At 50.2% G+C, this 24,432-nt stretch overlaps 1 protein-coding gene across 1 annotated transcript; it reads right to left on the bottom strand.

Annotated features, from left to right (window-relative positions):
- LOC134042047 (serine/threonine-protein kinase pim-1-like) lies at positions 1–21,040 on the bottom strand. Its single transcript, XM_062489122.1, has 7 exons — positions 20,951–21,040; positions 1,987–2,082; positions 1,843–1,893; positions 1,245–1,614; positions 851–1,027; positions 506–576; positions 1–69 (listed from the first exon to the last, which is right to left on the bottom strand). The coding sequence occupies exons 1-7, from the start codon at positions 21,038–21,040 to the stop codon at positions 1–3; spliced, it is 924 nt and encodes a 307-aa protein (XP_062345106.1).
- Between the last annotated feature and the right edge of the window lie 3,392 nt (positions 21,041–24,432).

Genomic DNA, 24,432 nt, shown 5'->3' with positions numbered 1-24,432 from the left:
TCACCCCTGCGCTGCCTGGGGACTCATCTTGATTTCGTCGGGGTGCAGAGCGTGTCCTCTAGGAAGGGGCTGCAACCAAAGCCCATCAGCTTTGCCCTGCCAGTGGCCAGCTCGAGAACGGCGTTCTCCAGCTCTGCGCTGATCTCCAGAAGAACACGCCAGATGTGCCTTGGCTCGCGGGGACATCACGAGGCCATTGAGCTGCAGGGGGATGTTTCCCCTTTTCCACTCTGTGGCAATTTCACTGCACTGTGCCACAATTTCTCCAATAGGATGGGGAGCCCTGAGCCGCTCCCTCCACAAATCGCTGGGGACCTGAGGAAGCACCTCCTTGGCTGTGCTCTCTGCTCCATGCCAGGGCCACTGGGAAATGCTCTGGGGAATTCTTTGAGAGCCACAAGACACGAGCAGCTGCTGCTTGCGGGCATCCTGGATTCTACTGTGCAGAGGGATGGATCTCTGCTGTCTCCTGGGCCAGGTGGGGCTTCTGCACCCAAGAATGTTCTAAAAGGTCATCCAAGGATGGCCTGTCTGCAGGGTCCATGGATAAGCACCACCTGATCAGGTGCTGGCACTCTGCAGAGAGAAACCAGAAACTGCTGGTCAGCTCCTGTCCATGCTCTCCCAGATTTCACAGTGCCCACAGCACACTAAGAGTGCTCAGAGCTGTTCGCACAGCTTCCCATCCATCCTCTCTTCTGGAAGAGAGCAGCAGAGGCACACGTGCCGCCTCGTCCAGCTCAGCCCAGGAGATGAACCTCCTCCCCAGCTGCAACAGCAGGACACTTATGTGCCACCTGCCCTCTCCCAAAGCCGTTCTTGCTCCCGTGCCTTGAAGGCCCATCCCCACCTTGAGACACCCGGGGCGGGAAGAAGAGCTGTCCCCGGACGATGTCCTCTCTGCTTTTGAAAGGAAGGTGCCTGCACACCAGCTGATAGAGCAGGATGCCCAGGGACCAGATGGTGGCTGGCTGGCCATGGTAGCGGCCAAAGAGGATCCACTCCGGTGGGTAGTACTCCCGCGTTCCTATGGCACACGGGCACAGCTCATCAGGCCAATGCTGATTGCTCCCTCCCTCCCAGCCAGCTCCTCAAAAGCCAGCCCCAGCTCCTGCCAAAATGAAACTTGGCTGCAGCCGGCTGAAGCAGCATTCCCCCTCCCTCCCTCCCTCCCTGTGTGTTCCACCTGTGGAAGCACAGGGGAGAAGCTCCACTGCCCGGCTGGGCCCCGGCTTTGGGCTCACCGGCCATCTGGGTGTAGAACGTGTCCTGCAGGATCGTGCCGCAGCTGAAGTCGATGAGCTTCGCCTCGCCGGTGGCCAGGTCAACGAGCACGTTCTCGGCCTTGATGTCGCGGTGCAGGACGCCGCGGCTGGTGCAGTGCCGCACGGCCCCCAGCACCTGCCGGAACAGCGCCCGCGCCACGGGCTCTGGCAGGAACCCCCCCGCGTGCAGCAGGTGCCAGAGGTCCTGACAGCGCTCCGGACGCTCCATGACCAGCGCGAAGCCGTCGGGCAGCTCGAACCAGTCCAGGAGCCGCACGATGCCGCGGAAGCCGGGCCACGACGCCATCCAGAGCAGCACCAGCTCCAGGGGCACAAGGGCGCCGTCGCGCTGCGGGGGAGCCGCCATGCCGTCAGCGGCGCCGATGCTGCGCTCGCCTTCGCCACCCCCCGCCCGGCGCCACCGCAGCTCCCATTGCCCATGGCCCGGGACGCTGCGCGGCCCCCGCTCGCTCCACGCTCGCTCCCATCGCAGCGTCCCGGCTCCCACCCGGCCGGGCCTGGCCTTACCCCGCCCGCCACGCCCCGCCGCCTGCTCCCGCTGGCCCCGCTCACTCACCAGCCGCGCCCACTCCAAGACGCGGTCCCGGGACACTCGCTTGATGGCCACCTGCAAGCCAAGGCGAGCGGAGGGCTCAGCTCGCCGCCCGCCGCCCGCCGCTCGCCGCCCCCCTCCCCGCTCCGAGCCGGCCCCGTCTCTTACCGGGACGCCGTCGGCGAGCCGGGTCCCGGCGTAAACGCTGCCGAAGCCGCCGCTCCCCAGCAGCGGGCCCTCCCGGTACAGCTGCTCCAGGGGAGGCTTCTCCGCCCGTGCGGACGGCACCGCGCTCTCGGCATTCTGCCCGGGGCACCCGCCCGCCCCGGCCGCCGCTGCTTCCCGAGCCGCCCCGGGCTCCGGCGCCTCGGGGCCGGCGGCCGAACTGCCGGGCGGCGAGGCTCGCTCGGGGGAATGCGCCGGCGGCGGGGCGGGAGCCGGGCGGCTGCGGGCCAGCTGTGGGCGGAACCGCGGGAGGGGCCTCGGTCGGGGCCGGGCCAGCGCCAGGGCCCGCGCCAGGCGGAGCCAAGAGACGGTGCTGCTCCACCACCGCCACCAGCGCAGCGAGGAGCTCGTCCACAGGCTCTTCAAAAGGTGCCACAGGCGGTACGGACTGAGCCCCGCGGAGGCGGCACCGCGGCGTGCCCGACAGGGGCGGGCAGGGGGCCGGCTCGCCCACGGCCGCCTTGCGGGGCACGGCATGAGCCGGGCTGGGAGAGGCGCAACAAGGACGGGACTGAACGGGATCACAGGGAGTCTGAGAGGGAGAAGGGCACGGAGGGCGAGCGGGAACTCGAGCGGAAAACCGATCGAGACAGGCGCTGCTGCTGCTGCTGCTGCTGCTGCTGCTGCTGCTGCTGCTGCTGCTGCGGAGCCGCCGGAGCGCGCGGCCGTTCTGCCGTTGCCTCCGCGAACATAACGGAGGAGCCGCCGCGCGCCCCGTGGAACACAGGAAACAAAGTAAGAATAAATGAAGCTAATTCCTATTAGAGAAATAGCCAAATAAAGCAGTGGAGGCGTAAAGAAGACTGTTGGCTTGTGGCTTTCTTGTTTGAGTGAGATGAAGCATTTTGTAGGGAAGAATTGCCTCTTCTGACAATTTTGCCAGTGTGGGCTGGAGCGGAGCTTTTAAATTTCAAGTAGCAAAGAGAAATCGTGTCAGTATTGTCATCCCTTTTCATTCTCTGCTGAGACACTTGCAGGCTGCCCAAAGACATCGTCTGCAATATGGAACTTGGACCCAAATGGATTGTTAAGAGTGTCTGGATGTCACCAAATCTATGGGAATGACAAAAACTCTCCAGCAATATTTTTAGTGTTAGAGAATCTAGGAACAATGATATTCTGACCACGATGTTGTTCTGGCCGGGATGTGAAACAGAAATAATTTAATCCATACGTAGCCCTGGTGTGCACAGAAATTTTGTTTGTTTATTTCCTGTCAGTGTTAGTGGCAGAAGCATCCATTGCTCAGTTTGGGAAGGCTGACCCCTGACATGGACTCTCCTCAACTGTGTCTCTGCCTCTGACACTAGAGAACACTGAGTGCCTTGAGAGCTCGTGTTGCCTGTGGAATGCTCCAGCTGACTGCCACCAGAAGCTGTGGACGTTCTTTTGGTATCTGATGCAGAAAAGGAGTTCTCCATAATACCATGCTACTTAAACCCACATTGGGATGCGGCTGTGTAGTGGCTCACCATGGAGCAGATTGCCTGCTTTGTCACTGCCAGCCCTGGTGATCCTGCAAGGGACCCTAGTGTATCCCATGCCTGTTTTGCCTGCAAGCAAAGCTTGCCGTGCCTTAGTAGTGTGGAGTAAATAGAGAAGTAATAAAATGGACAATTAAACAAGTTACTTTGGAGGAGATCCTCATGCTTTCACACATCAGCCCTGCACCTCATGCTCCGTATCCTAGTTTGAATGGACAGGTGTGTGCTAGGGAAAAAGCAGGACGTTCCCTTGAAATGGAGAAAGTAAAATCCTTCCCACTGAGTCAGTATAATTTTGAAATCAAGAGGTTCTCAGGGAAAGATAGGGGGACAGGAAGAACAGTTCTCTACTAAATATACAACAAGGCCAATCTAAACAACAATAACTATGAAATTAACAGGAACCCAGTCACAGTTCCTTTGGTTGTGTGCTCTTTTCCCCCCTGGTGCAGTTACCATCGCCATTGGCAGTGAGCTCTGGCAGGTTCCCAGTGGACAGGGCAGGTGTGTGGATCCCTGCACAGCTGCAGGAGAGCTGGGGGTGATGGCAGCTGTGTCCCAGATGGGAAGGGTGGAGGAGAGACTCTGCTCACGAATCCTTGGAGCAGTGTCGGTCCCGGTGCTCCAACAGGATGCTTGGAGATAGCAAACTGAAGCAGGACAGCATCCTGGCAGGGGTGTGAGGTCCAACACCAGAAGAGGCAGCTCCTGGCACTGGGATGGCGCGGTGAGGTTTTCCAGCTGCCTTCCTCCTTCCAGAGCCAAAAAGGGCTGAGTACCAGTAACTGCCCCCCCACGCTCCTTTACCTGCTTCGAATCTCGTGGCCTTGGCCTCCTTCCCCACACTGGCCCCACCCTCCCAGAGAAACTCACAAAATCAGGGAGGCTCTCCCTTCCCCATCTCAAGCTCTCAAGGACCTGGCCACCCTTAGCATGTCAGTGGGAAAAAATATAAAACTATAAAATATAAAAAAACAAAACATACCACCAAAAATATACACAATAAAAAATATAACAACAAAATTATTAAGATACAATCAAAATATATTTATTGAAACCTACAGATAACTATCAGAACATATGTACATCTGGAACTATACAGGCTAATGCATAAATCCTTGTCTTCAAACGCTCTTTGGATAGGCAGCAGCTTCTTCCTGGGCTTGGAGGAAAGAGCTCTTCTGGACAGCAGGAAAGGACTTTGTGGGTAAATGCACAAAAGAATGTCCAGAGAAAACTTGGTGGAAACACAGTAGCCAGGCAGGTCTGCAAAATGGAGACACAAAATGTAACAGAGGCTGCAATGCAAACCTAAAGCATCTGAAGCTCCATATTTCATAGAACACATTTCTTGGAAATTCATAAATAGCTGCACAGGGAAACATTCTCCTACCATCACCCTCTGGAGGCAGACCAGGGGCACACCCTGAGCCACTTCCACAGAGCTCCCAGGGGAACTCCCTGGCCTCTGGGCTGCCCTGGGACAGCAGGGAGCCCAGAGCCCTGTGCTTCCCAGCAATGGCTCAGCTGCACATGCAGCCTCCTGCTCCTCTCCCTGCCCCACAGCTCAGCAGCCCTACAGCTCCACGGGGCACTGGCAGCAGCACAGCTCATGGCAGGGGGCACCTGCAGGGCACAACTGCTCCCTGGCAATGTGCACAGGCTCTCCAGGCTGGCACAAGACCCTTCCTCCCACCAGAGAGCGGCCCAGCTCCCACCTTACCTCGGTGGGAGGCTGAGCCATGCTAGTCCTTCACTTTGTCCTCAATCCAGAGTGTCTTCAGGCCCCTGAGCATGCCATGACTAGGAAGGGCAGTGGAGAGAGCAGGGGCAGATGCACACCCTTCCTGAGTATTTTGTCAATTTTGGCCCAGCTAAAAGGTCAGAACCGCAGGTGTCCATCTCAGCACTTGGTCAACTTGCTGGAGAACATCAAGCCTTCACCAGCCCAGGATGTTGGAGAGGTTTTCCTGGACATGTGGGGGCTGGCTGGCAGCACGCTTCTTCAGCTTGGTGCCCATCACCTCGTAGAGGGCAGAGGCGAGCCTGGTGACCACCGTGCGCACATTGGCGCTGCGGACAGGCAGCGCCTTGTTCTCCAGGAAGGACCAGAGCACGGGCAGGGCGTAGCGCTGGACCACTTCAGGGCTCCTGGCATAAACCCCTTCCACAAGCACTGCCGGGACAGAGACACAAGCTTCTGAAACAACAACCTTAATGCAAACAAGGATCCACCTCGAGATTTGCTTCTTGGAAGCCTCTCTGCCTAAGAGCAGCGAAATAGCACACAGAGCCCAACGATCCAGAAATGGCCAAAGCAGCTGATCCTCCCCAAAATAGAACCACCAACACCTCAGGAGTACTGTCTCCAAACAAATACTTGCACCTGTGGCAGAACTTGTACCTTTACTGGATCATTTCACAACCTGTTTCAACATCAAGAATGACTAAAATGTCAACTTCCCTTTCATTTCCATTAGGAAGTTGTCTAAACCCACACTGAAGATTTGGAAATGCACCATGGAGATTCAATTGAAAGGTTTCTAAGAAAAAGGACAATTCCATCTTTGTGACCCTTGATGTCAAAGTGCCAGAATCCAATCTGGCTCTTCCCTTTGCTCAGTGGCACACAGCAAAGGGCACTATTAGACCACACTTCCAAACTCCAGCCCACCAGACATGGGTGCTGCTTGACAGCTGGATTAGAAACATCAGTGACTAGCTGCTGTCTTTGGCACAATGCTTTTGTGCCTTCCAACAAACAGCTGCTTCAAACCTCAGGGTGTCTTAGGTAATTACCCAGACCTCATTGCTGTGGCATTTGTGCATCTCCACATTTTAATGTCATTCCCCATCCCAATGTTAATGGCATTTTTCTTGCAATGTGCACTGGAATTGTAGAATGTAGAGAGAAAAATGCAACACAGATGAATGAAATTTAACCACAACACGAGTGTCTACTCCCTTTCTCTCTGAAGCCTTCTCCCTGCTCAATTTCTGAACTGAACTTTGTCAAACACAGGCAAAAAATTGACAACCAACAGGCTCCTTGCATGGCAGATGTGGCTGAGACATCAAAACCTGAAATGCTCTGGACACCATTCATATTTTCTGATCAGGCAAAATGTTATGCAGTAGCTACTTCTAATTCTGTGGTGGAAGAGACTTCATTTTCTCTATGCTCGTAATCCACCAGCAATCATCAGTATTTAAACACTTCCTGAAAGTGCCCAAAACCAATTCTGCCAAGCAGGAAAAGGGTTATGGCATCCATTTCAAAATGGGTGTTAAGTTCAGTTAAAATCCAATTCAAGACATTGGTCACAATGGAACTTGAGAAAACATTGTTTGTTCCCACTAAATCTCAGAGAGAACATCTGCTCTTCCTAAAAGAGTCCTAATTTATGTTTATTTCCTTTATTTGAAGAAGAGATCAAATTATCTCCAAAACTAAATTCCCTCTTCCTAGACATCTACTTTATTCCAATGCCCTTTCAAGCGCTTTTGACATTCTCAATCACCGAACACTGCGCATTTGAGATTCCTGAAGAAGACACCAAGTCTATGAAACCTTGCATTTAAAGATGCTGGCACACTTAGCAGTGCATTTAGACCCCGTTAAAGCAAGGCTGTAAATCATCTTGTCCACTATATAGAGAGATTATCACTTTTCCATTCCTGGGCTGTTGCTGACATAGCAAGCTCCTCTGAGGAATCAATTATCAGCTGCATTTGTAGCATTTTGGACAGCACTGACACAGGAAGACACTGTTTGCACACCCTGAAATGCTCAGTCCAATGCCACTTTGACAGCACAGGCAGGGAGCCTCAGCACTCTGCTTCTGCCCCTCTGGCCCCAAAGGCTGCCTTGCACCAAATCCGTGCCCCTAATCTGGGTGCTGAGTTTTGACCTAAGCTGTGACCCCCAGGCACTGCAGGGTTCAGTCTGAAAACTTTTCAAGAGCAAAATGAGAATTCTGTGAGGACAAAACAAACGGATTGCCTGAAACAGCACTTGCTACATTTTCCCTAAAGGACCAGAGATGACCCTGAGCTCCCAAGAGAAGAGCCAGCTCGGGTATTTTTAACCCCTCCCTTTCCTGGAGGTGGGCTCTGAGATGCCCCAGTGAGAGCTCGGCCCCAAGGCCGAGCGCCACCCCCGTGCCAGGTACTGCACACCTCTGCAGCAGCCAGGGAAAACCTGCCAAACACAGCTGCCATGGGCATTGGGCAGGAGGGACAAGCTCAGCACCTCCTGATTTGGAGCAGCTACTCTACTGTCTATTGCCAGGAATGCCCTGGAAATGCTCCCTGGGGAGACCTCTTGGCTTAGCAGAGGCCATACCTGTGATACGCTCTGTCACATCCAGCAGAGCTTGGCCACTCAGCTGACTCCATTGGTGGCTGAACTCTTTCATCAGTGCTACTTTATCTACAAGAGAAACACACGTTTCTGCTCACTCTTCTGAGGTCCTAGGAGAAAGGAGAGTGGGGAGGGGAAGGGCAGGGGCAGCCCCAATTTATAAAATCAAGTAATTTTCTGCTGATGTACTTCTTTCCTTCCAGCCTACTTGAGGGGGGTTCAAATTCCCAAAGAAAACCTCTCCGTTCACATTTGTCAATGCAGAGTTGTCTGCTAGACCAGGAGCTGTGTTAAACATTTCAGATCAAGGACCTCAAGAGTTCAATCACACGTAAGCAGTGAAAAGGTTTTGAACTCCAGAGCAAACAGGAAGAAGCCCAGACTTGGGATACACAAAGGCACAGAGTCAGGCAGTTCAGGAGTTCACAGAGCAGCTGAGGTGGAGAAAGTGGAAACTCCCCTTGAAGATCTGCCTCTTCAACACTCCATTTGTCAGGCATATTTCTCCCGAGCAGCATTTTCAGTGCTGACATAAATCTCTGTGACAAAGGAATTTAGAGCAGTCCTTGCCTGTGTAGGTATTTGCCACAGCCATCCTGCCCCATGAAAACAACATGTGGAACAAGACATCACTGACAGCTGGATTTCTATCTGCTTGTTTTAAGGAAATGCACTTGGTGAATCATAAGCGTCCCATTTGAAAAAAGAAGACAAATGGGAAAGGTGGAACAGAGGCAGCTAATGCCTATAATGTGGAGCTTTCCAGGGGGCTGCTCTGCAGAAGCTCTGATGGGCCAGTGTCCCTTCATGGCAACAGCAAAGCTATTCATTTGGGAACTCTAATGGGGTCCAAGCAAACTCCAAAATCCCCTTTGCCTCTGAATTGTAGCAAAGCTGTAGTCCAGGACCTCCTCTCCAGACAAGCAGCACAGAGCCAAGGGCTCCTGGCACTTGTGGGAAATGCTGATGCACATTCAAGCCTCTTGGGGGACTGGTGCCTAAGGACTGCACCCCCACAGCTTCTGGTGGATGTCAGCTGCAGTGTTCCACGGGCAACAAGAGCTCTCATGGCACTCAGTGTTCTCTTGTGTCAGAGAGGCAGAGACACAGTTGAGGAGAGTCCATGTCAGCCTTACCAAAATGAGAAACGGATTTTTCCAGCGCTTTCACAGCTGCAGCATGAACCCCGGTATCCTTTGAGTTCAGGCTCTTTAGTATTCCTTCCACTAAACGGACAATCACGGGGCTCAAGGCATCTTCCAGGATGGCTATCATTTCTGCCAGCACGTCCAGCGCCATCTGCTTCACTCTCTTGTGCGTGTCAGATATTCTCAGGACAAAATAATCAAAAATCTGTGAAGAGAACAAGCAGCAAGAAAGCTGGATTAAAATGTCCTTGTTTGAAGAGGGGATGTAGCAATGATCATTTAGTGCCCAAGAGAGGTACACACCATCTTTACCAAGTGCAATAGAGACAAGGATGAAAATGAGTAGCCAGAGATGTGTTTGTGCAAGACAGGATGGAGTTTACCGAAGTGTTCTTTTAGAAACATTTGGGTTATACCAACCCAGCCTGATACTTCTCTTCCCCATCCAAACCCATTTTTTATCAAGAGAAGAATTGCCATGCTTTCAGTGGCTGGATTCCTTTCATTGAACCCAGCTGGGAGTAGGAGACAGCAAAGGTTAGAGCAGTGGAAAATTCTGTCATCATGTGATGAACAGCATCAATAGGCACCTGCCAGACAAATACAGCTGGACTGAAAGAACTTGTCCTGCATGCTGGACCTGAGTTAAATTTGTCTGAGTAAGAGGGGCCATCCTATCCCAAACGGGCAGGATGTAGCGCCAAGATACAGTGAATTAAGTGTACTGCTACAGGCTTGGGAGAGGAGCTGAAGGGAAGGAACAGTGAAGATACCCTACATACTTGGACAATGTTCGTGGTGATGAGCTTGGGGCTGTTTTTGCACAGGTCTAGGAGGAGTGCCACTCCTTCCATCCGTGTCTCAAACCCCTTGGCTTCCAGGAGATCATAAAGCTTCTGGAGCATCTCCATTTCATCCACAGCTGGAGGCAACGTGACCTGGACTTTTGGATGGTGTAGGAGGCGTCCATCCGAGGTCGACTTCACCCTGGAAAATAAAAGCAAATGATGGCTTGTTGGTGATAATACCTGCAGATAATTGTGAGCAAAACATCCAGAGGTGATTTACTCGTGATTTCAAGCTAGAGAATCATGAGGCTCTGAAAAGAGCATGGACTTCATGACAATCATTATGGGAGAAAATCTGCAAAGTAACATTTTCGCCAGTTCTCACTCAGGAAAACCAAGTATGAGATGCATCTGATCTATCTTCAGGTGGCTTCCCAGGCACACAGGTTGCATTGCTCTGTGGAGAACGAGAGACACTAATTCCATGTTTAAATGCCTGCTCATATGGGAGGTGTGTGTCTTGTAAGAAGGAAACTCATCACTCTGCAGAAATGTCTCTACACCAGGCATGACAGTCTGAAAGAGGAGCTCAGATGCATCTGAGCAGATGACCAGGGGCATATCTGAAGGATCCAGAAAATCAGTAACAGAGATAAAAACAGATGCCAGACATCCCAGCACTATGCTCACATTAAGTTTGCGTTCCTAGAGTCTAGATCTATAACTTAACAAACCCACTGGGAACAATTCTCTTGGATCAACTTGTCTCTCCCATGAGCATGGGAAGATCCTAGCTATGCTACTGAGGCATGTGGTCACTTTCCTGCCACTGCTGAGCATCACAGAGCTAAATAAATCTGTTCTGTTATCAGAGAACAGGTACAAGTAGCTCTGCCACTGGCATGAAGACACAGCAAGGACCAAATCCCTGTCTTAAGTGCAGATTGCAGCACAGGAGGAAATCAACCAAACATGCTGTCCATCTAGCAAACTATATGAAGGACAAGAATATCAAGACAAAAAGTCCCTATTGAGACACCTTTTGACCAAAGTTGCTCAGGAGTTGCCTTGCTACTTACTACTCAAACTTGGTTCTGTGTGAGGGTAAGAAAACCATGACTCAGCCAAGCCAATCCACTTGATTGGGAACTGCTTGTTTGGGGAATGGCATCTTGCCGCTAGACTGGGATTTCTCCTCAAAACACCCATCTGAAAAAGACTCCACTCAGATGTAAAAAGCCCTGGTTGAATTTACTTGTCCCAAGTCGGGCAGCAGAGACATGGCCCTCTCCAATCCTCCACAACACAGCCCTTGCCACTGCCCTGACTTGTCTGTGCTGCAACCAATGAGTGTCTTTCTGTTGCCTCATTTCTGTGGAAACCCCTGCAGAGATGTTTGTTCAGTGTAACACAGAAGTAGACATTTTTATTAAAGAGCATTTGTAGGGAAAGGAAACAATCTCTGGCACAGGCCATCTCTGCCAGAAAGATTTTCCTGAGGAAGAGAAATGTCAAACTTGTTGTGTGCTTTGTCACATCTAACAAAAGTGCTCAGTACCGTTGACTAGAAGGCAATGTGGCCTGGGGCTTCTTTGAGATATTGCTCCTCATCTTCACAGGGCTCTTGACACATGGGCGTTCACCCTTCTGCTCTTCCATCCCCTACAAGGACACAGAGAAACCCCACCAACTTTTAGAATATAGAATAGGAAACTGTCTGCTTAAAAACACAAGTTAGAACCAGGGTCACTGCTACCAAGGCTTAGGGAAATATTTGCAAACCTACAGAAGGAAACAGACCAGAGATTCAGTGATGCCAACTCTTTGTTTGCAATAGCCCAAGGCAGGTTATGGGTGCTGCCATAGTGAGCAGCAGTTTAAACTCCCCAATTCATGAGTCTCGAGCATAAATGGCAATAATGGAAACTGCTAGGCACCAAGAGATCTTATAGGAAAAAGCAGAAAAATTAGGACTCTTTGGGGTGGGCCAATTTTGTTGGAAGGTGATTTGGTTCAACACTCGCTCTCCCTGTTTGTGCACAAAGGACACGCTCCCTTCTATAATGTAGATAAAAACAATGAAAGTCCCCCCAAGACAAATGATTTTCCTCTGGATGCTGCTGGATTCACCAAGCTTCTTCCAGCTCCACAGGGCTTGACAGCAGGGCAGTATTCCCAAAAGACAGACGGTAATTGTAGCAATTAGGATTGATTGGGACATCTGCTGCAGTTTTGGAAATTCTCTTGGCACTACTGCTTCCAGTATCTTTTGCAAAGACTGTTCTCCTGAGAAGCACCTTTCTCACTTCATTGCTTTACCGGGAGCAGAGCAGGGACAGCAGGGTGGGGAGTTATGCTTAAATGTAAACCCACTTTCTCCTCTTCCCCTTTCCTCTTTGTGACCAATAGTCAAAATATTCAAAGCCCCACTTTTCCCCTAAGAATATCAGTTCCTTTGTGGTCTGCAGATGAACAGGCTGGGGATTAACAGCTCATTCCCAGGAGCAAAATGATTGAGCAGAAGGGGAATGAGATAAAGACAGATTAGGTATGTTTGATGTCCTATTAGCTGTGGCTATACTTGCACAAAGGAGACATTTCTCCTGCCAAGCACTTACTTTCTTCTTTATTCTTCTCAGAATATCTTCCAGGTCACAGGCAGGAATGGATCGCTCCAAAAGCATTTTACATTTTTGGTCATCCAGCAATATCTTCACCATCTCCTGTCCATAATGCCTATGGAAGGATTGAGGGAAGACGGGAAGAAAGGGAGGCAGGCAGGCAGGAAGGAAGGAAGGAGAGAAAAGACAGAAAGGTGAACAAACAAAGCAAGACTATTAAAAGAAAAGGCTGATACATTAACCTTAAACACATCAGCTGCAATCCTTGCATGAGAAGGCATTACCTACTCATCAAAGAGAGAGATTTACCCCTACTTGTCACTGCACAGTGCTGTCAGCTGAACACAAGAGGCAAGAGGAGAATGTGGGGCTACAGAAAAATACCATTTCACTCTGAAACTGGGGGTGTGATTCTGTGGGATCAAAGGATCCAAGGGAACAAGCAAAAGACATCTGCTTTGTTGTCGGAGCCATTAGCAGTACTTTCTGACATTTGCAATGGCAGTGCAATACAATACAATAATTTGCCTTTCTTTAGCTGGTAGGGAAAACAGGGAAAAACACCTCATGCTTTCTATGTGAGATTCTATAGGATATGTATGCACAGGGGCAACGAGTTGTGCTTGTATTCGAGGCGTCTACAGATGTGAATTTGAGTAAGGGGAGTTTGGTGTTTTGGGTGGATTTTGCCACTAGGAAACCACAGTTTTCTTCAAGAAGAAATTTGGAGGTCATTGAGTCACAGACAACAGCATTCTAGAAATCTGCAGAAGAGATTTAGACAGACTACAGAATACATTCTAAACAATATAGACAGAATACATTAGCTAAAGTGCCCTGGCATATTTCCAGGAAAGCCTTAAATTCATAAGAAAGAGATGTTTGGGATCCTTTGGTGATGAACACTTTGGATTTGTGTTGTGCACTTAAGATCAAACAAAACTGTTTGACTGCCAAATCTGAGCTCTTTTGATCTCAGGAAAGAATCCTTCAAATCACAGGAAGTTGGCAATGCTCCTTCTTGCTGGACAACCTCAGCTTACCCACTACAGTCATTTCCCCAGGTAATCCAGAGCAGTGGTCACAGCACCAAGGCTGACAGAGCTCAAGAAGCGTTTGGATGATGCCCTTGGGCACATGGAGTGACTCTTGGCATGTCCTGCACATGGCTGGCAGCTGGACTCCATGGCCCCAATGGATCCCATACAACTCCGGGTATTCCATGCCTCTATGGCCCTTATCCACACTGTGAGGTAACTTAATATTTCCTTTCATTACCACTCTTTTGTGGTTTTACCTTTCTAGACAGACACAAGGCAGTTTTCCTGTGTGAGGAGGTGAAATGAAGATGGTTACCTTGTGTCCTTGTGGCAGTCCTGAGCAAGCGTCCCTGCCGCGTGCGCCAGCCTCTCAGTCCTGGGTGTGCCTGCGAGCTTCGTGACTCCAATTTTCTCCATCAAGGACAGCAGCAGTTGCGCCGCACACTTCCGCACCTGGGCGTGGCGGCTCCTGGCAAGAAGAGAGCAAACACTGGGGCACAGGGAGAAGGAGCAACAGCAGCACAGGCCTTGGCCAGAGCGTGCTCCCTGCCATTGCTGCGGGAAGGAGGCCTGGCTTCTCCCTGCAGCTTCAGACACCTGTAGAAGCTTCTGTCCTCAGAGAAACTCAAATTAGCATTGGACACAAGGACTGTCTGCAAGGAAGACGGAGGAATTCAGTCTCCCTGCACTACCTGATACTCAGTGTCTTTGCCACAATTTCCACTGAGAAAGATAAAATAATAGATTACATATGAATTCTTTAGAAATGAAAGACCATTCATGCTAACCTATCAGAGGGCACCCATTACACAGAGTTGCAGCAGGACTGAGGCTCATTCCAGCCATTTATCCCCAAATCTGCAGAGATTTGGAAAAATACAGATGCAGGGAAAACACACTGTGGGCCATGAAGTTGCAGAATATGCAGCAATGCAGCCTGTTTCTTTTGTGAGGATTGGCAAGGGGTACATCTGAATGTTTTATCCTATTGCAAAGATGGGGAAAGTGTGGCAATCAATTTACCCAGATTGTCCAGTTCTAGAGAGTGTCTTTTGATAATTATCAGGCTCAGCACAAACACTTAAGGCAGCATTTGCATCAGCTATTCCATAGTAGTGGGCCTGTGAAGGTGTATGTGCAGTGATTCATCATCTCAAGGCTAACATGAAACACCAGTTTGATTAGAAAGTAGAGCTCTATGGCCAGGACAGTCATACAGGACTCCTTTTGGCAGGAGCTGCACCTGCTGTGCAGGCTGTGTCACAGCCAGCACATTCTCCCCTAGGTGCTCCATACCCCAGCAAGTACCCTCCTTATTTCTCCAGTTAATGGCATCATGAGGATGCATGTTTTTTCCCAGGGCCTCTGTGCTTAGTGCAGTGAAATATCAAAGAGCTCTCACAGATGAAAACTGCAATTGTCCCTCTTCCCACAGAAGCACAAGGCTCTATCCTTAGCCTTTGCAGGCACTTGCACTTCCCCACCATTCACCACATCTAGGCAACTCTGACAGACTGGGAGGCATCCAGGAAGCAGCAGGAAGCTGAGTCAGAAGAGGTTTAGGCTGCATATCAGGAAAAGTTTTTTCACCCACAGGGTGCCTGGAGCACTGGAACAGGCTCCCCAGGGCAGTGGTCAACAGCACCAAGCCTGACAGAGTTCAAGCAGCATTTGGACAACAATCTCAGGCACATGGTGTGACTCTTGGGGGGCTCTGTGCAAGGCCAAGAACTGGATTTGATCATCCTCCTGGCCTCGTCCAACTTCCCATGTTCTACAGTTCTGTAATTCTGAGAACTCATAGGCTGAGGGAGGGCAGAAATAGGGGACAAGAGGAAAGAAATGAGGTGGATTGGAGAATCCAGTCACTGAGTTGACAGAAGATGCAGGATACAGGACCCTTCCCTCCCACCATTCCCATTCTTTCTCTCATCCCTTCCCCCACCCACAAGCACTCTAGAGGGTGAGGAATATCACTGAAAGAAGAAGAACGTACTTGACTCCACTGTCCAGGAGAGCAGTCATTGCTCGTGCAGGAGTCACATTCTCCACCATGATCCCCAGGGTGTGACTGGCTGCTTTCTCAACAAACTCTGGCGAGTTCCAAACCATGTGCAGAAGGACCCGAGCCACCTCATCCACCTCAGAGTCCATGTCCTTCTTCAAGGTCACAAAGAGCTCTCCCAGAGTGACAATGGCCAAGTAGGACACCTTTGAGCGGAGGTTGGTCACCTGGGGAAGTCAGAGGGGAAACATAAGAATGACCTCGGAAAGAAAACCAGTTGCCTTAGACAGACGTCCCAGCAAATGACAACACATCCCACTGTGTCCAGAGGAACATAAAAGCACAATAAGAGCAGAAGAGCATATGCACAGCATGACACTTCCACTGGCACCAATATCTGGCCTCAGACTTGCATGTAACAGGCCTAAAAATAAGAAATTTCATAAAGTATCTACTTAAGCCTTCTTTAATGTCAACTGCTTTCCCTTTAGGCTCTTTTCTTTGAAACACAAAGAACCAAATTAAAGTAAGGGCTGCTTTCAAACCATAAAGGCGTCAGTCATAAAGATAAAAGAGTCACGTGCTCCTGTTTAAAAAAGCAACACCAGCAGTTGAAGCACTCAGCCAGGAAACAGAAAACACACGCTCAGGCCTACAGACTAATTTGCAGTGTTGAATGACAGCTCGGGCAGAGACTAGGACTCTGAAAATAACATAATTAGAGTATCTTTTTCTGCATTTGCACATTTCATGATAATGGCAGCTCACTCAAAGATGAGTGTCAGATACCCGACCTACCAGTGAATACAACTACATCTACACACAGATCCCATAGAAACCTGACAGACATTAGAAATACAAGATCTAAAAAGAGAAATGAAGGCAGTCTCTGAGCACACATGGAGATGAACAAGCACATAGCTACTCTACACACCGTGTATGAAGTACAGGGCACAATTCACAAGAGTGTTCTCACCTCACTGGTAACTGCCAAGCAAATGTCATGAAGCCTTGAAAGCAGGACTTCTGAATGGGACCCAGCCAGGAGTTTGATGCTGACCAGTCCCTTCTCCTTCATCTCCCTGAAAGGCAAGTACCAAAAAGATGGATTTTTCTCTCCACCCAAGAACTAGGCAGCACCCTCTGAAATTACCAGGCTGGCAGCTCAGTCAAACAATGGGAGGTGCTTTTCAAGGAGTACTTAATGAAATTGTGGAGCTCCTTCCTGCAGGATGTTGTGGCTGTCAAAAGCATACACAAATCCAAGAGACAAATAGAGGGGTTTCAGTGTTTTAATTTCTGACTAATTTTACAAGACAGCCTTTCTGAAATGACTGGCCTATGGAGTCCCTATGTCACGGTCTCCTAGAAGCTGTGAGACTGGGTCATGCTGCTGTTCCTTGTCACCTCCCTGTGCATGTCCCTGAGACACAATCCCATTGGGCTGTTATTGGGGCATGTTCCTTCTTTGGCAGTGCCAGCAGGCAGATCAGCAGTGAGACTCTGCACTGGCACTCTGGAGCTGAGTTTCCACTCTACAATTTAGGCCTGTGTCTCACCCACTCCACTCCACCTCCACATTCCCCAGAAAAGGAGCAGCAGGGTGTCCCATAAGATTCCACGCCTGGGAAAGAACAGTTGAAACTCTGCCTTTTCCCAGAATCCCCTACCAAAAACAATGCCCACTACAGCAACATGTTATTTAAGAGGTGTAAACAACTCTGTCTCTCAGCACTTGCTCTAGGCAGCCCTGAGCTACAGGAAGGTGTGTGAGGCATCAGGGCTGCAGCACAGGGCTGGTGACCGATCCCATGGGCACCCCTGAGGGTCACCGGGACCCCCCACACCTGCAGAAGCTCTCTTGCACCTCAGAGGGCACCAAACAAAAAGGGGGAAGAGAAAGCAGAAGAGAATTGCAAAGCAAATGTGACTGCACAAAGAGATGCATGGTGGCAGATTTTTCATGCTTATCCCAGTGTGAATGGAGTCTGTACCCCTGTGTGAATGAGGCATCCAACAGTGAGTTTATGCTAACCCCGACATCACAACCAATATCACCAAAAATTTAACCAGCATCACCTAACATTCGTAGAGTTATCACCTCTGGGCCTCCTTCTCTCTGTGTCTAATTGTGGGACACATGTTGAGTATTGGCAAAACACCTCCGGCCCATACGAAGCAGTGAAAAGGAAAAAGTTGAATTCAAAAATCCAAGATTCCTAGAGGGTTACATTTCTTTCTCCTTCCCTTCTGCCATGAGCCTTTCAGGAGTAAAGACAGGCTGGGGATTTGAAAGCACAAATCAGTCCATTTCTCAGAAAGAGTGACTCCCTGGAGCTGCTTCTGGGACTCACATGCAGGAGGTCACAGAGAGACCCCGTCACCTGCCATTGCTGTCAGCACTGGGCGCAGAGAGAAATCTTACTCAGTCCCACTGGGCCAGTGCCCCAAGGCACCCAAATCTCTACACTCAAAACTGCTGCCATCCTGCTGCTGCCTTCAGCCAGCAAATCATCTCATCCCACAGCTTCCTCTCTTCCCTCAAGACTTCCTTTGCAGCTCCATGGAGCAGCAGGCAAAGCGAGGGAGCAGCACAGAGCGGCAGCAGCTGGAGCACAGCTGCAGACCGAGGCCAAGCAAAGGCTGCTCTCAAATCTTGATCCTCTCACTGCTCTGGAGTGGTTTCAGCAGAGTCCTTTGCCCTCTGGGCTGTCGGGGCTCAGAGGCACTGGCAAGATCCACTTGTAAGCTTCCTTAACGCTAAGAGGGAGACAGAGTGACCGGGGCCTTTCTTACCAGTCATCGCTGCCCAGCCAGGAGAGTGCCTGGAGCAAGGACTGCTGCGGGTCAGCAGAGGCTGTGTCCTTGTGCCCACGCTCACGGAGCAGCTCCTGTCGGCGCTCGGCACCAGTGGCCGTCTGCGAGGTCACTGTGAGGAGAGGGTCAGCCCTGAGCGCTGCAGCCCCGGGCAAGGCACCCCGCCATGGAGCGGCCTGCAGCCCCAGCTCCCAGCCAGGCTTCCATGTGCTGCAAACTGGCACTGCCTCACACACCTCCCTGCTGTCTGCCTCCTTGGGCTCCTTGCTTTCTCCCAGCCCCCCCAGCTGGGCACAGCTCCAGGCTAAACCTGACCATTGCCCACACAGTGCCAGCTCCCAAGTGCCACAGGTAGCACAGCCAGCGGCAGGTTCCTGAGGCCGCAGAGCTCCCACTCCCTGCCAGACAGGGACGACCAGTGGGAATGGCTACACCTAGAGGGAACCCCCCAGGGGCCTCTCTTGTCCCAGCGCCCTCATTTCCCCCAGCCCTGAGGACTGAGGCACTCTGCAACTCCCTGAGGAAACTCCTGCAGCTGCCCTGCCACAGCACCAAGCCAAGCCGGAACAACCCAGGCTCAATTCTGGTCAGTTCTCAACGTGGAAGTAGCATCAGTAGAAAAGAGCATTCCAATTATTATTCCTTGCTCCCTTCTTTTTATCTCACCCTAGTTGGGATGATAGCACAGGCAACCTTGGAGCACCAGGCAGCCCCTCCTGACTGTCACCTCCTACCAGCAGCCACTGTGTTTGGCTGCAGTGACACAGGAGGCACTGCTTGTTCCCTCTTGGAATTGCAGGCCATGGGATGGTGGCAGCCAGGAGCCATTGATCGCTTCAGGGAGCAGCAGCACGACTGTACCAAGGCACTGACTGCCATGCAGAGACAACCCTTACTGGGATAGCAGAAAAGCTGGCTGCAGAGCCGAACAACAGCACAGGCAGAGGGCCCCGATGGGGAGTGGTCAACTGATGGTGGTGGTACTCGTAGGAGCACAGTCAGCACACCCTGGCACACTGCCCCCAGCTCCTCTCTGCACTTACAGCTGTCTCCTGGCACCAGCGCTGTAGTTTGGATTATCAGGATGGACAAAAGCCCGAGCTTACGCCTTTACCTCTACTTTATTCAGCTCAACTTTCCAATGCATCTCTAAGAACCGACTACGGCAAGACAACCAAGCTGGAGGAACTCAAAAGTGGATTTGGTGCTCATTCCCGGACAGGCTATTGACCAAAGAGCCCAGTTGTGCTGGCTGAGGCAGGAGGCACTTTGTGCTCCTTTTGCAAGGAAATAACTATATGGGAAAAAGCTGCCACAGAGCAGACTTACCTGAGGAGTTGCATGGGACACTGCCTTCCTCTTGGATGATGGGCATAGTGGGCAGTAAGGGCATCTTGTCCTGCTTCCTCAAGACCTTCTTCTTCAAGGCATTACCAGGGTGTTTTCTCTGCACACTGGAAGCTGTGCCATTGACAGCTGCTTGGCTGAGGCCTGCAGGGACCAAAGAGGAGCTTGTAAGTGGAGGGTGCTGGACAGGGTCACTATGGAAAGGGCCAGAAAATTTGCTGGAGCTGGGTAACATCTCTGTGTTATCCCAAAGAACTTCAAGTAGAACACTGGCACGCTAGTATGGGACAAGGATCATACAATCACCCAGGAAAACCTACAACAATTTTGGTGGGAAGGCCCCTTTAACCACCATCTAGTCCAACCCCTGGGAAACGGAACATCTTCATCTGGATCAGGTTCCTCAGAGCCCCATGTAAACTGGCCTTGAACACCTTCATAGATAAATCAACAACAGCTTCTCTGGAAAAACCCTTGCAGCATTTCATTGCCTTCATTATAAAATAAATTCTACCTAATATCTAATCTAAATCTACCTTCTTCCAGTTTAAAAATCAAACTGCAGTGATGCTTCCCCTAAGAAACAAGGAGAAGCCAGTGTTGCTATGCTTTCGTTTTCCTGTTTCAGAGGCAGGCTGGGCAAGTTCCCAAAAGAAAGTGCAGATAAGCTTGGGTGGTGCCCTGGGGCTGAGTGCTGCCCCCGAAGGTCCCTGCTGCCGCCCTCGGGGCAGCGCACACAGCGCTGCAGCCAGAGCCCCTCAGCCGGGATTCACTGGGGAATGCTGCTTGCTCCTGGGGCTACAACAGAAGCACTGCCTCAGGGCTTCAGCACAGCTCTACAGTGCCAGCTCCTTGGAGGGGAGTGGCTCGAGAAGGATCTCTGGTCTTTTCATCAGAAGGTGCTGAATTCGGTTTCTTCCAGGTTGCACCTTGGTGGAAAAGCATTCTTCTGCATTCACATTGCCTGGAAGCTGCTCTTCAGAACAGAGTCTGAAGGGCAGGCGACTTTCCAAGACTGAATTTTGTACTCTGAAAGATTTTAGAGGTGAAGGTGGGAAGCTGATACTCTGTTACTAAGTGAGGCCATGGGCAAGACAATTAATGCCTCTGTGTTTTTCTCTGCAAAATGGAAATCATTCCTATGCAGGTTTCCACTCAGATGCAAGTGCAACAGCCCCCCAGTCTGATTGCAACACTGTGCAGAGGGTAAGGAAGAGCTCAAAAAGGACCAGCAGTGTAGACACCACTTACTTGCTTCAGCTGCATCCTTGGGCTCAACTCTCTGTGGAGGCACCTGCCAGGATGTTTTCTTTGCTCTCCTTTTCTTCTTCTCTTTCTCAAAATGCTCCACATCCTTTGGTTCTAAGTTCTTCTCAGCCAACATGCACAATGCAGCACGGATCTAGTTGCAATGGAAATACATCACAGACTGTAAGCAGAGACACACACAGACCAGGCACAACCTCTCATCGGGAGCAGAGTCCACACAGTGCTACAGACATTAATCCAGCTCCATATCCATTCCAATAGTTTCAGGAGAATGTCTCCCATCCTCACCTTGGTAATTACACACAGTGAGGTGGAACACTTTAGTCATAGGAATGCTCCAAGACAAAGGAAGAGCTCACATGAGCAATGAGCATGCAGTTCAGTTCCTACAGGCCATGGCAGGAGAATAAAAGCCATGTGCATTATGCAGCAAGGAGGTGTAATTGGCTGATGCTTAACACTCATGGCCAGGAAGTGCAGCTGTTTGTCACTTCCTGGCTTCTGAAGGACTCAGCTCTGAAAGACTCTCAACGACTTGGTCTCTGAGACCGGGAGACCAAAAGGAGGAGGGAGTCATGTGAAAACAATTTGGAGGAACATGGATATTAAGGAGCAGAAAATGTGAGAATGAGAGGGCTGTGAGATACAGCCAGAAAGGTAACCAGGAGACATCAAACTGTCCCGTTTTATTTTGCAGCCTTGCTTATACTCAACGTTAGCATCTTTGCTTCTCTGCTTCTGAGGGTGCCCTTTGCCCACATTCACTGGTTTACAGTTTGCTCTGCCAATCAGAACTTCTCTAAAATGGCCTTTGCATATAAAGAATGCTTCGGGCATGACCTTGGCACCATCTCCATGCAGTGACTTTGGCACCACTGGAAGTAGCCAAGCAATTGCTCGGTAGCCGTCAAATATATTCCCAAGACAATCCCCAACCCCCAAGAGTGGAGGATCATGGTTTTCAGAGGCATTTTGGGCCAAGCACTAAACAGCCACTGGAATGGAAGTCTGCTCATCCCTGTTCTTATCCCTTACCTTTCCAAAGCCCTCTCTCAGGTCTCTGTCACTTGTTAGACCAGGACTGGTGGGATGATCCATCTCCTTGAGCTGGCTCAGTGGGAGGCCTGGAACTGGAAGCAAAGGTTCCTGTAAATCTCTGGCACACTTCAATTGCCCAAAAATGTCATGCTTGGCAACAGGCAAGACAGCTTCCAGATTACAGAGCTCTAACAGGGCACAGAGATGGTGGATGAGAGCAGCAAGGTACATATGCCTAAACCCTCTCCCAGTGAATGGGCTCCTGGAAGGAGACATGACATTATTCTGTGGGCCAGCAGACTGAAACCTGCTGCCTCAGCCCCTGGATGCTGGAGAGCCTCTGTGTTTGATAGAGAAGGGCAGAGATGGAGATTGCTCTCGACAGAGATTCTTATCTGCCCTTATGCTGATTTTAGTAAACATCTTCTTTCTGGTTCCTAAAAGTAGTCCTGGGTTCTAATACCTGTATACATTCAGATCAACTTTTTCTTCACTTTGTTGGAATATTTCAGGGGACAATAAAGAAAAACTTAGGATTACAGGAGGGGTACCCTAATGAAAATTGTGTTCTTGACACTCGATTATTCATTTTCCCCAAAGAATTTTTCTGTCTAAACTGTATGGGCTCTGGCACTTTCAGGCCAGCCTGACAGAACGCTGATTTTTCTGAATGCAAGTAAGAACAATGTAACTCATTCTGCAACACTCTCCAACACAGCTGATAAAATTCAGACACTTTTTCAGTCTTTGACAGCAGGGAGCCCAGAGCCCTGTGCTTCCCAGCAATGGCTCAGCTGCACATGCAGCCTCCTGCTCCTCTCCCTGCCCCACAGCTCAGCAGCCCTACAGCTCCACGGGGCACTGGCAGCAGCACAGCTCATGGCAGGGTGCACCTGCAGGGCACAACTGCTCCCTGGCAATGTGCACAGGCTCTCCAGGCTGGCACAAGACCCTTCCTCCCACCAGAGAGCGGCCCAGCTCCCACCTTACCTCTGTGGGAAGCTGAACCATGCTGGTCCGTCCCCTTGTCCTCCTCCCTGGCAGTGACCCTGGGGACAGCGCTGCTCAGCTGCCTCTGCCGGGGCTCCTGGGCCAAGGCCCCCTGAGCCGGCCGGGAGCCCACACCTCCATTCCCAACGCCGGGGTTCCGCACATAGGTCTGCATGCCAAACACGTCAGCGAGTTTCCTTGGGAACAGAGGCATCCCAGGTCCTATCACACACCAAGAGCTCTTTGCCTTCATTCTCTGCGTTTCTGTTGTAGACTCAGAAGAAGCTGTAGACAGGTACAAGAGAAGAAGCGAGTTAATTGAACTCACTCCTTTACAATCAACCCATCTAAAGAGTGGGGAATTCAAAGAGCACTTCAGCTACTGAAATGATTAGTTGTTTTTTTTATTTTTCATGAAACTAATGTCTAACTAACTTGAATTTCTCTGAACAATGTGGATCTGGCAAGCCAGGAGAGATGGGTTCTATGACTTGATGTGCTGCTCGTTGTCTCCACACTACTACAGGATTCCTTTCCTTCCAAAGAGTTGGAAACTCACAGTAGTCTCTAGAATTTGACACTATCTAGGAAGCGATTGTTTTCAAAAGTAGATTTCAGGTTATTGTTTCTGTAACTCCCAATCAGTTCTAGGCTGGATTTTTTATTCTGGGGATCTTTTTAATTCCTCTTTGTAACAAAGGAAGTGGTGGTACACAATCAAGATCACTACATGTTACATGCAAAAAGGGCTTTGCTTTCCCAATTACACGTCCCCAATATTCTGCAAGCCCATAGTTATAGGGAATAAAGTGGTCATCCAGAAGTTTCACTTTTGCTCTACTTCACTCTTTGACGGGTTTATTCCTTACTTTCTTTCCTGCACAGACACCTAAGCCCAACATAAACATGACATGCCTCAAAACATTTCTGATCATGGCTGACACTGACAACTGAAGGTTTTCAAAATGGAAATAGCAGAGGGCAGGACATTCTGAAATACTCTTCAACAGAGCTGTTAGATATAAGGCAACTAATCATTTTTACGTGGCTAAACATGGGGTAAAATCATGTAGCAGCCAAGCAATAAGAGTGGAATAACATTCTTTAAACTGGGTTGTTTTCTCCTGTAGAATGTTCTACTGAGTTATAAAAGAAAGGCAGGTAAGGTTTAATGATATAGCTCGTTTCTAGTCCAGAGTAAATCCAACAAAACTGTCACCTTACTTACTGAGCAATACTTCTACCTAGCTGCATTAAGCATTCCAGCTGCATATCACCAACAAAGGAGTCATTCCAAAGGGGCACTACCCAGGATATCGCAGAACTAACCCTGCGCAAAGGGATCCGGCATCTGATCCCCTTTTCTGTATCAGCAAAAGTCTTTCTTCAAATTTCATCTCTCCTATCGTGACGTGCCCAGTGATGGCAAAGGAACAACAACAGGCTTTGATGGAGGCTTTCAACTCAAAGGCATTGGCT

The sequence above is a fragment of the Cinclus cinclus genome, chromosome 3 (genome assembly GCF_963662255.1).
Source record: "Cinclus cinclus chromosome 3, bCinCin1.1, whole genome shotgun sequence".
In the NCBI taxonomy this organism is placed as follows: domain Eukaryota; kingdom Metazoa; phylum Chordata; class Aves; order Passeriformes; family Cinclidae; genus Cinclus; species Cinclus cinclus.
The sequence above is the reverse complement of the archived record's forward strand: the minus strand, read 5'-3'. Positions and strand labels throughout refer to the sequence as shown.